Source organism: Musca autumnalis, unplaced genomic scaffold (genome assembly GCF_047663935.1).
Source record: "Musca autumnalis isolate F117 unplaced genomic scaffold, ASM4766393v1 scaffold_3, whole genome shotgun sequence".
In the NCBI taxonomy this organism is placed as follows: domain Eukaryota; kingdom Metazoa; phylum Arthropoda; class Insecta; order Diptera; family Muscidae; genus Musca; species Musca autumnalis.
In genome coordinates this window covers 4,027,198-4,040,134 of record NW_027411866.1, presented here as the reverse complement: position 1 = coordinate 4,040,134, position 12,937 = coordinate 4,027,198, and the positions used below count along the sequence as shown (strand labels likewise).

The following is a 12,937-nucleotide window of genomic DNA, read 5'->3' as shown; positions in this document are numbered from 1 at the left end:
TCAATTCTGTTTCTATGAAAATTTGAATTGAAAAATTTTATAAAGGAGAAAACTGTCAAATGAAAACGTTATAAAGGAAAAATTTTTCATTTCAAATGTTCATAGAACAAGAATCCAGCCCCAGGGGCTCAATTCTGTTTCTGAAAACGTGAAGTGAAAAATTTTATAAAGGAAATAAATGTGAAATGAAAAAAATTATAAAGAAAATATTTTTCATTTCAAATTTTCATAGAAAATTAAAATATTTCCTTTATAATTTTTTTTTATTTGGCAGTTTTTTTTCTTTATAAAAGTTTATTTATTTTTTTATTTATTTATTATTACCTAGAATTAAGCGGGGAAAGTTAAAAAATCCATATAGTTTTGGCATTTAAATTTTCTTTAAAGATTCCTCAATTCAGTTTTTATGAAAATGAAAATTTGTAATGAAAACAAATGCCAAATGAAAAAATGGATTCTTGTTCTATGTATGATAATTTCAGATGAAACATGTTTTCTTTATATTTTTCATTTGACATTTTTTTATTTCTTTTGTTTCAAAATTGAGCCCCAGACACTACTTTTAATTTTTTTGCTGGGTTGTTTATAAGTGTTGACATTTCACAAATGTTTGTTGTGCATCTACCTGAATAAATGCCTCCCTCGTCCATCTCTCTCTCTTCCACAGCAAAATGTCAAATACTTTTATTCTTCATCATCTCGTTTAGTGTGGAGGACAAATACCAAAAATCCGTGTTGTTCTGTGGGATATTACTAAAATTGATCAGCTTCAAAAAAATCCTTCCAATTATCTGCGAGCCGTCAATTTTCTTTTAAGCCAATAACAATATTTGTTTACAAATTTCTTTTCTCTATAAAAATAATATTTTTGTAAAAGGTGCAAAATTTTGCGTAGCTGATATATACACAAAATCATCAAATCATCTGTGCGAGTCGGTTGGGCAAGGCAGGAGAAAATAATTCTTTTTTCTGCAACCGCAGGCAAAAAGTGTTTTATTATTTATAAGTAAAAGTTCAAACAGTGAGAACCATCAGTGTGAAAACTGACGCCTAACATTACACACAATCCACAAACCTACGTATCACCAATTCACCTGCTTACTGTGTGTGCAAAGGGGGTTGGTTGTAAATCGGTTCAGAATTTGATTAGATCATCCGAAAGCAGCATCAAACAAATTAACAGCTCACACCAATAGAAACAAGCAGGCAGGAGGCAGGCTTTGAATAGCTGAAGAAAAACATCTTTTTCATTTCATGCCAGGTTTTCACTTCAATGAACTTGGAGAAATGGTGGTGGACGCAATTGATGACATTGGAGTAGTGGATGTTTATGATTTAGCTTCGGATATTGGAAAGGAATATGAAAAGATAATAGATCGTTTTGGGACAGAGGCTGCGACAGGTAAGTGAAGTGATGACTTTGGGAAAAACATTATGAAATGAGTTTTTTTTATTGACTACAGGTCTCATGCCCAAAATCATAAACACCTTGGAATTGCTTGAGGCATTAGCCACAAAAAATGAGCGTGAAAATGCCACAATCCAAGAATTGAAGGAAAAAATTGCCCAGTTGGAAAGCGAGAAAAATGAAAAAGCCGAATTTCGTCGACGTTTTGAAAAGGAATTGGAAATGATAGAGGAACAATGGCGTACGGAAACCAATGATTTAGCCGATTTGGTTACTTCGCTCCAGGAAGAGAATAAACGTTTGGTTAAACAAACTCAAGATTTGCAATCCTCTTCAGCCCATTCCTCAGGTTTGGGTGCTAGCCTAACCGAAAGCATTATCAGTATTACCAATAATGAATTACACAGTGCTTTAAGCGATACCCAGGTATTGCAACGTCTCAAGGAACAAATCTATCGGCAACGAGATGATTTGAAGGAGAAGGAACGGGAATTACAAAGCAAATATAAAGAAATTGAACACGTAAGTGATATATCAATATATGTATTTACGCAAGATAATAGTACACAGGTTGCTGTTTTTTTTTATTAATTTGCGATAGCACTATAAAAACACTTGCAATAAGTTGGCAAAAAAAGATAATATTGGTGTGATGATGAGACCATAGTCACGTTGTATTAAAAAAAAAAACAGTCAATTTGCTTGATAAACTAGAAAACGTATTTAATATATACGGGGTAATATTGACATTTATCTGTTCCATAGATTAAGTGCAAAAATTTACCACTGATAACATAAAGGAATAATGTGCCAACCGCTAAACCGTTAAATTTTCAATTAGTTTTTCCATTGCCACTTAATCCAAATGGGCTTGCTACTTGCTTTCGAAACATAAGAGGGCAAATCATCCATATGTGCCTTCAAGCCGTTAACATAGCAATTAGATTTCCCACTAATCCGTAAGATCCTAATTAGCCGTGGAACGTTGATTTGGAAAAAATAGGTACATGGAAATCACGTCTACTACCTGCCACCAATAAAAATTCTTAGTATTAGAGGTACTGAGTTTAATTAAGGACTTTTATTTCCCAATAAAGTCTTTCTTATGGCAGATAATCTTATAAATTTTGATGTTCATAAAAGTTGTGTTCGAGAACTAATTAAGTGTGTTGTGGGCCTTAGATAAACTAGAATTGTTGCCAAGTGTTCCTATGGCTTCTATTTGACGACTTCTGTTTCCACTGAAAATATCCTAATACGAGGAACACTAGAAAAGTTTGCGTCGTATGCAACACGCAGTGTCGCCAGGCGTCATTTGTCATTTTTTGGAAAGCTTGATTGTTTTTAGCCTAAGCGTACTCCGGACAGTTTGACATACGAACATGTGTAAACAACCCAACACATTGTCGTATGTCAAACTAAAAACAGTCAAGCTTTCCAAAAAATGTCAAATGACGCCTGGCGACAATGCGCGTTGCCTAGTCCGCAAACTTTTCTAGTGTCCCTCGTTTCTTCCATTGACGGCAAAAGAATTTCCGAAAACATTTAGGACTGAGGACTAATATTTCCTAAAGCCTTCTTACTTAGCTGGCCCTCCACAGAAAAGATTCCCATTCCTCTCTATTAGTTGCTTTACTTCTCCAATTTAAAATACGGTGTTTTGCGATCTCATCTTCAACTTGTTTACCCCATTACCTATCTATCCATCTTCTATTGTTCCTAAAATATAATCCAAGTACGCCTGTTTGTAATATACGTGTTCTTGGAAACATTTTTGGATCGTATAAGACTTCCCAAAATATTATCTTTGACATTCAGGTCTTGCTTTGAATTATGTCATCCGTAAAAAGCTCGTTCGAATTACATGCGAAAATAGCTTGATGCGCACTTCATTGTCATTTATGACATATACAATTGTTGGAATAAAAATTAATGTATGTTGCTGTTTAAAAGTTTAAATGTTGCTCTGCCCACAACCTGCATAAAAGTTTTGCAGCATAATTTTCTTTAACTTTGTTATCACTTAGCAGTCACGGCCAGCAAAACTAAGCAACATTACAAACAAAACAAACTCACACAATAACATACAAACATAGTAAAGTTGTCTGATGGTCATTATCATGGTTTTTATGGCTTCATTACGTTGCAAAAGGAACCATTTACAGTCATGATTAGGAGGATAGTTAAACAATTAGAAAACAATTTTACTTACCAAAAAAAGTTCTAACACAACATTCTCCCTTTTAAATATTTAGCAGCTTGTATCACATAACTTTGTTTCCTTACCCCCCGTCCTTTTTCTCATTGTAATGTTTTGTATTTTTCAGATGACCATCCAACTGGAACGTTTTAAGGCATCTGGACGTGACACACGTCGTCGCTGCACAATGCTACAAACTCAAGTTAAAACACTTTGTGAAGAACGTGCCGATTTCTTGGCCCAACTACAAGACCAACAACGTGAAATTAACAGCTTACGCAAACGTCTTGGTTTGGCAGAAAAGGAAAATGAAGATTTAGTAATGTCACATGATGATGATCCCAATGATCCGAATCGTCCACGTTATACTACACGTGAGCTGAAAGAGCTGATCAACGAGCGAGATGAATTATTAACAACAATTGAAAATCTAAATGAAGAATTGCGAGCACTAAAGCCAACGGAAATAACTGAAAATGATGAATCTAGTTCAGATGAAGATGATGATGGTTTGGGTGCTGAGGGTGATGATGATAGTCAGAAGTTGGGCGATCAAACAGAAACGTAAGTAAAAAAACTGAGTACCTTTTTGAAAATGAGTAAAATGTAAATATTTCTCCTTTAGGCCTCCAGAACATGATGCTCCGGTACAAGGTCCCCTACCATATGAACCTGATGATGCACCCTGGAAAAAATCGAACGAATCTGGTATTCGTAAATTGTAAGTAAATAATACGATTGTATTATAATTTATAGTTATACTAAAAAGGCATCTATCCAATACACGATCTTAAAAGTTTTCTATACAATAGAATACCTTAATAGGGGCTTTTATTCAATAGAAGACCATAAAGGGAGTCTATACAATAGAACCCCTTTAAAAGTTTTATTTCGGATAAAAGGCCTTAAGCTTCTGCCCAATAAAAGACCTTAAAGGGAAACTTCAAATGGCTTCATACCCATAGAAGGTATTAAAATGCTTTCTATTCCGTAGAAGAGTTAACGGACCTTCTATATAAAATGCCTTAAAGCATCTGTACAAGAAAGGCCTTTAAAGTATTATATCATTAGTCAGGTATTGTTGATAATAATAAATACTTTTAATTTCCTTTCCAGTTTCCGCAAACTTTTCTCCGATACCAATGATGGTAGCGGTGGTGGTGGTGCTAATTCAGCAACATTCCAAAAACGTTCCTTAGCTACCCTGTCGAAAATGGCTTTATCGGCCACACCTGCTGCAGCCAATCCAAATGTTAAGTAAGTCAGTCTTTAAAGAAAAAAATATGCAAAAACCGCAAAACTTGAACTAAAAAGAAACGAACAATTCTGAAAGAAATTTATGGATCAATTACATTGTCTGTCTTTCTTATACAAAACTAAACTATATTATTACTATTACAATGAAAGTATTTTATAAAATTTCATTATTATAATGGATGTAGAAAGAAACCTGAAACAAATGTTCAGGGTTATAGACTCTCTTTTTTTTGGTAATCAAAACCCCTGAGATTTTATTTCACAAATTGATTTATTATTGATTAACGAAGACACACACTGACTCCTACACAAAATATTTACCTACTATATATAGAATTAACCAGTTTTAGCTGTTGTTGAGATGAAATGAAGCAAGATAAACTATAGAATATACAACAAAACAAAAACAAGGACAGAAAAAGGAAGAAACACAATTTTAACGGAAATTTTAGAGAAAAAAATAAAAGAGTGAAATTTTTAAATAGTTATCCGAAAATTTATAACAAAATACAACTTTTCATAATTTTGTTTTGAAATGTTGTCTAAGAAGAACACACAAGCCTTGATTGAATTACAAATAATCTCTACACACCTACATACATTAAAGCCTTAATTAAATGATAGTGGTTTACAAAAGACAAAGAAAAACAAACAAAAAACAACAAATTATTAAACTATTGGAGCTTCCATCAGTCCATTTTTTGGTATTTTAAACAAACACATCTTCTACTTTTTATAGTTTTTATTAATTTTTCCTTATTTTTTTATACATTCCAAAAAGAAACTCAATTTTTATAAACATTTACACACTAATAGGTATACCTAACATGCCCCCCATACATTCCTATTAAGGTTTTCATTAATTAGACATTCATATATGAGTCTCTTTTGAAACCAAAAGAAAAGTAACTAGGAGCAGGAAAAGTAGAAAAATCTCAAAACATTTCTGGGGTATTTTTTACATAATTATGAATTATTTTTTCTGACCAATGCCACACACTCTCTTCAAAACACACACGCATACATATTTGTCTTAACAATACTAGTTACATATACATAAATACAAAATTTAATTATTGAAATAAAATAACAAAATCTATAGACGTTTATATATTATATATTTATGTAGCTATATTTAGCAATTAACCAACAAACTAACAAAAAGTATATGAACAAAAATATTGTTTTCTAATCAGAGTAGTGTTGTTAATAAAATAAACAAAAATTAAATTTCTAAGAATATCCCCCTCAAAACACATCAGTGTCGCTAATCAACCAAACAATAACATGTTTTTAGGTCTTAGCACAAAATCAGATCGGTAACAACAAAATATAAAATGCATAACAAACATTTGTTGCTAATTGTAGTTAAAATCCAATGAAAAATTACGGAGTTCCATTTTTTTTGCTCAATAATATTTTTTTTTATCTCTTTTAAGGTTTTTTTCTCCAATATTTTATTAACATTTTATTTTGAACCACAACTCAAAGATTTTGAATAATTTTTCAAAACTCAAAACTAATACTTCGTCATCAGAAAATACCTTTTTTTTAAATATTGAACATATCCTGAGGGTTTTTCATAGGATGGGGGAAGACACCTGATGACCGTAGAAGATTATAGAAGAGCATATAAAAGTATTACGGATGTGTGTCGTTGCCCATTGCTGCTATAGAAGGACCCCTACAGTATCTAACAAAATTGCTGAGAGCATATTTAAGACTTTGAACGTACATAGAAGGCCTCCTAGTAATTTTTATTTTTCATAGAAGATGTTTTCGTTTGATCGCATATATTGATCGCATTATATTGTACATATACACAATTATGTTCCAGTTCCTTAAGGCTTTTTCTGATCTTAGAAGGCTTCTTCTAGTTTTGTAGGCAGGTTTGTATTTACCATAGAAGATTACCCAATTAGCTTTACTTGTCATTGGTTCTTATATTTATCAAATAAGTCTGTGTGACAGTTTTTGTTTACCTTAGAAGTTAGCCTAAAATCTTTTTACATTTCTTTCTATGCGCTAAAAAATTCTCCCTGAAGACCTCTATAGCGCATGAAATCCTCCTGAAGAATTACCCATAGACGTCTTCCTAAGGAATTTTGTTGTGTATTCAAGGTTAAGTACATACATGCATGCTTTAAGGCTTCTACCTTTCACCATATACCGCTGATGATTTCTATTGTTCGTAAAGGATGCCTGTGGATTTTTTATGTCATAGAAGTCATCAAGTATTCTGTTTAGACGATTTCGCGAATACTTCTTGTATACTTGATGTTTTCTATTGGCCAATTAACATGCCTTATGGGCTTCTGAAAACATATAAAGACCATGGGACTTTTTAAGAAACTCTGCATAATGCGGGTGACATTGAATAGATTGCGAACTGAAGGTCGCATTCCAGATAATATAAACACACTTGTATAATAGCAAGCGTTCTCTACGTGGAGTAGTGCTTATAGCTTTAGTTATATTATTTATTTATTTGAATACTTTGTGGGATCTAAAATTTCGAGGAGTTATATCGTGGAGGGTATAAATATTTGAGAAGTTTTCTTATTTCGTATTCAAACTTAACGTGTAATAAGAATTTGAATTTGTAATGGTTGTGTTTGATACAATGGGATTCAGGAACGTAGCACTTTTCAATAAGATTTCCCGAAAGACAAATCAGTAAATTGCTCCATTTTAGCTGTAGGCACAAACAGATATTTAAATGCTTTATTTACTCAAAATCTTTGAAAAAAAAACTTTAAACGCTTTTCTTCGCCTTTTTGTTGTGAATTTTAAATTATTTGTTCAAATTTGTTTTTATTTCTTTATTTTTCTATTTTTTTTCTTACAGCACATTACAATATTACAGGTATTTTTAACGAAAATTTAAGCTAAAAACAAAGAAACAAAAATACGAAACACATCACACATTCCATTAGGCGACAACATTTAGGGTCATATCACAATTTCCATACAACATCTCATCATCGTTAATTGTCATCATCATCATCACCATTTTAAAAATAGATTCTCATATTTTGGAAACAATAAAAACGAAATAACATATCAATACGTTTTAATGCAAAAGAAAAGCAAAAAATGAAGAATAATTTACACGATAAAAAAATGTCCGTTTTATAATAATTCCATTTAACAAAAACAAAATAGTATTCTTTTGATACATACACAAACAATACAGCAACAATAATTTTATTCACTTGTAATACGAATTAAGTCATAGACTGTGCCAAAGATTTATTGTTTATTGTTTTATAAGTTTTTTTCTTATTCTTCGTATATTTGTTTGTGATAAAAAACATTGTTTTTGCAAAGAAAAAATATCAATATCCCCACAAAACAATTTTGAAAATAAATATTGGGCGAGAAAATTCTCTACTTTAAATATTTATGTACATTTTTGTAAAATTCAGCTATTCTTTATTTTGTATTTTAAAACGTTTTTTTCTAATTTTTAGTTGTGTAAATACATTTTTTAGTTATAATCATTTTGTGTTTATATTGTATTATTTCATTTAAGCTCTCTTTTTCAATCATTATTTTGTTTATATGTATATATTATTTATTTTGTTTTATATAAATGTATATTCACTTTTTCAAAATTTTGTTATTTTCCCTCGAATAATGGTCCAAGTAATTGGAATTTTTGTGTAGAAGAAAAAAATCATCAATATGAATAATTTCTTCGAAATATCTATGCCAATAATATTTGGTTTAATAAAACACAATTATTTTTTAATTAAAGCAAATCTCCTTCATTTCATTTTTTTTTTGTAACTTGGCTAAAAGAGAACTTGTTCCACGTTGTCTCAGAACGAAAACTATAAAAGAATGGCATATAACGCCTTTATTACTTAAACGAGAACCTTTGAATTTTAGAGGATGTTGAAGGTAATGTCCATTAATGAGCTCCCATGGACTTCTTTTACACAAAGAACATACCCAAGGACATGTACACATACCGCATATTGTTCACTGAAGGATTTTTATTGTTGGTGGAAGAATTTCTGAGGTCTTTAATATACAGCCCAATTATGAATGTCAACCGTGAGTTTTCTCATTTTCTCCTTTAAGTTGAAACGGCACAAAGGCAAGACTGACGGGGAGTTGACATTCATGATCACCCTGATAAACAGACTTCCCAAAGTTCAAACTCTTTTTACTATAAACAATCTGCTAATGCACAAAGAAGATATGTATCTATGGTATGTATTTCTTCGGTTTCAACTTTGTTGGAGACAACTTTGTTGATAAAAAAGTAATTTGTCTCAGACCTTCTTTAAGCCAAGTTGAAATATCATAGAACTATTAGATTTTTTTACAAAAAACCGTGACAATATTCCTTGTTTATTTTTCTACAAGCATCCTTTTCTCTTTTACCATTTTTTTATACTTAATAAATAATCCACAATTATGGGCCGATTCCGTACAGCGAGGCGAGTCATGTCGCGTCGTCTATCGTCTCTGCGACAAAATTTAAAAAATGCACTACGTACAGCGCACTATAGGTAATTTGCCCAGTTTTTGAGGCAAAAAGTCGATTTTGCAACTTATAATAATAACATTTTTTTAGTTGGCATTTAAAAAAGAACATGTCAAAATTTATTAATATGAATGATATTTTTCAAAATAGCGTCATTATCGCGGTTTAAATTGCATTCAAAGTGAGAATTTCGAAGAAGAACTAAAAAAATATACATTGTAAGGCATATTTCAATGTATTTAAAACCGCAGAAAAATAAACCAAATATAAATATATGTTAAATGGAATAGATTGGCAATTGCGAGAGGAATTTATTAAATATATAATATATCTTAAATATTTTGGGTAGCGACCAAAAAACACAAAAAGTCAGAAATAAATATTTTATTTTTCTTAAACTTACTTCATATAGACTTATACTAAATTGGCCGTGTTTGGCCGTGATTTGGCCACCTAGAACACATTACTGAAAGTCTTCTGCATTGGTATTACTAGGTTTCAAAACCCGATTTTGCCCGTTTTTTGATATTTATGAGATTTTATTAGGTTACTTCTCAATAAAAAGTATTAAAATTGTGGAAGTTTGATTTGAGGAAAGAAACAATAAACGTAAAAATATTGTTGTTTACAATTTCATTGCAAGTAAAATAAGTTATGGCGACAAGTTGTTCGGTATATCCGTGGTTTCCTATAAACGGTGCGGCAGTAGTAAGCTTTATTTTATCTCTCTATTACATATTAATCATTGATACAGCTTAGGACAGTACTAAACTCGTCTTTATTAACGTATATTCAAAAAGTATACCAAACTGTAGTAACAATTCATTGGAAAATCTACTCGCGGGGACAAAATTTTTGTTTCTTACTACCATGATCGTTTTCAACAGTTTGTTGTGTATAAGAAAACTAATGAAAATTGCATTGGAAAAAATAGCTTTGTTCGTTATATACGTAGTTGCTTATAACCGTTGTTCGTTATATCCGAATTTATCTGTAAAAATCTTTGTTTTATCTCACTTTTACATATAAATAATTTAAAAAGTTAAAAAATCCTTTAATTCCGCTGTTATTAATTTTTGTCTCAAAAACAGGGCAAATTACCTATAGTGCAGCGATAGAAAATAATAATTTTTTTTATTTTATTTTTATTCGTTAGTAAAAATGAACGGCGACAGATAATTTGTTGTCGCCGGAAAATGAACATTACGGCGACAAAATTTGACGTCGTGGTGCGACTTTTGCCATACGTAATGGAAAAATTCCAACTGGCAAAGCGACACGACTCGCCTCGCTGTACGGAATCGGCCCATTATTTTCCAAATAATAAAAAAACAAATATTGAACAAATCTATTACAAATAAAAAAATACATAAATAAAAGGTATGAACAAAAATATATTTATATGAATTCGTAAAATTGAAAAAAAGAAAAATGTTATACAAAAATATCAAATTATACACAGAAAAATATTGAAAATTATTGGATTGTATTTCAAACAAACAGATCTATTAAAAGTAAAAAAATAAATAAATATTTGATTTAGAACAGATACAAATAAAAAGTAATTTATTTTTCGTAGATAATTATTTGTAAAAGGTAGGTATTTATTACAATATATGAGACATTTGAAATTTTATTTTTATTTATGTTTGATTTCAGCAAAAGTGGTGGAATATTGTATTCAAATAAAAGAAACAATAGAGATACCACACAACCGCCATAAAAAGGCACACTTCCGTATCGTCAGATGCTTGGCAAATGACTGCAAATGTCCGAAGTATTGTGTTTCATAACACCGTAATACTTAACAAATGCGAACCTATGTATTTCAAAACGTCACAATTGCACATTTTTAACACAGGTAAAAAGCAAACATGTATCATTTTTATTTCTGATGCATTTAGTTGCATTTTCGAGGAACAATACATGAGTGTGCAACTGAAATATTTTGACGAAGTTTAAAAACTACAAAGAATCTGACGACACGAAAGTCAGCCAAACAATCTGTGTTATTTCTTTTATTCTTCATCAGCAAACATTTCGGGGTTGATTATGGATAGCAATTCAATCGTTGTTGCGTTGCCAGAAGAGAAAATCCTACTATTAAAATGAGTAAAAGACAGAAATTATTGTTAAATTCATTCAATATCAGTGTTTTGAACATTAACCTTGCGTTTACAAATGCCAGTATTGGCAAGACAATATCAAAAATACAAACCTTTTTCACAAATACATTTATAAGTCTTTAAATACCCCCCATACCAAGTGCGGATATTATTCGAATGTCCGGCACAACTTTCGAAAACGATAATTTTATGTAGTCCGTGAAAAATTCCCATTTGCTTTTTTCAAATATTTTCGATATAAATGCTACTTATAATATTAACAAGAAGTGATGATAAACACAACATATAGCTTGGTTACAAATACAAGACAATAATGTTGTTTATAAACTGTTACACGCATTGAATCATAAAGCATAGTACACACCGGCCAACAAAACTGACAGTCATCGAGTTCTATTTTGTTAATGTCAAAGTCTAGCTGAATAATTACTTTCCTAATCTCTAAATAATACTTTACATATTGTATATCAAGCATTATTACCTAAACAAAAGTTTTTATTTGCCAGAAAATTGTAGCAAAAGTTCGTTGACTGTCAGTTTTGACTGATGGTGTGTACTCCCCTTAACAGAAAAATCAAGAGACGTCAGATAAAGTTAAACATGTCATAAAATCGAAACTCCGACAAAAATGCTTTTTCGGCGGCACTATTGTAAAAACTATCGTCTTTCATTCGCTAATAATATTATTAACGACATTCGAATTCGAAGGTTTTCCTGCCACAAACTGAGCGACGAATGAATCGTTTTTAATTCGTTCTCGAGTGTCGTTTTCGAACAAAATATCCGCAAAACTATCGAAAAACATTCGAAAACGGATCGTTTGCGATAGCAATGGTATGGGGGGTATGTGTAGAGAAAAGTATGAATGTGTTGGTGAAAATGGTTTGTAACTTTGCTATTGTCTTGCCAATACTGTCTGTGTGTAAACGCCTAGTTAGCTATTAATTTAATAGTAAAAAATTATAAAATTCAATGCGAAAATGAAAATTTCTATTATTGAATTTGCTGGGGGCAACGCAACTCGAGCTGGGTCCATAATCGACACCTTAACGTGTTGATCTGTTTCCTTAGTTTCAAAATTGTTATATAAAATATATTCAACGTATTCAGTTCATAGTTGAGTTCATTTCAATTCCTTTGGTGGTAAATAGAGAGGTTGCAATTGTTGTAACATCGAAGGCATCATCACTTTTCGACTCTTCATTACTTTTTTCGGTAAACATAAACTGGATAAGAATTACCAAGTAAGTGACAATGGCCGCAACCATCTGGAAAGAAAATATTCGATAAAAAAAGATATTTTTAATGGGGATGTTGAGACAAAGTGACTTGAATGACCTGCCCCCAAAATATCCAGAATATAACAGGTAAAAAAGAAAAATCTAAAATGGTTGCAGCATGGTGACCCAATGCAAATGAAAGCTATTCAAGTCTATCTAACCATTATA

The 12,937-nt window shown here is 31.3% G+C and overlaps 1 protein-coding gene across 1 annotated transcript; it reads left to right on the top strand.

The window, feature by feature from the left end:
- Window positions 1-629: 629 nt before the first annotated feature.
- On the top strand, window positions 630-8,629 carry Rilpl (Rab interacting lysosomal protein like). The gene is made up of 6 exons (XM_073979279.1): window positions 630-1,402; window positions 1,464-1,930; window positions 3,736-4,172; window positions 4,234-4,329; window positions 4,725-4,865; window positions 7,714-8,629. Exons 1-6 carry the CDS (start codon window positions 1,255-1,257, stop codon window positions 7,739-7,741), a joined length of 1,317 nt encoding a protein of 438 aa, XP_073835380.1. The 5' UTR covers window positions 630-1,254; the 3' UTR covers window positions 7,742-8,629.
- The last annotated feature ends 4,308 nt before the right edge of the window (window positions 8,630-12,937 follow it).

Coding starts and splice junctions, on each gene's coding strand:
- Rilpl (XM_073979279.1), top strand. CDS start 1,255: ATGCCAGGTTTTCACTTCAATGAACTTGGAGAAATGGTGGTGGACGCA. Junction 1,931..3,735: donor AATATAAAGAAATTGAACAC/GTAAGTGATATA, acceptor TGTATTTTTCAG/ATGACCATCCAACTGGAACG. Junction 4,866..7,713: donor GCAGCCAATCCAAATGTTAA/GTAAGTCAGTCT, acceptor TTTTTCTTACAG/CACATTACAATATTACAGGT.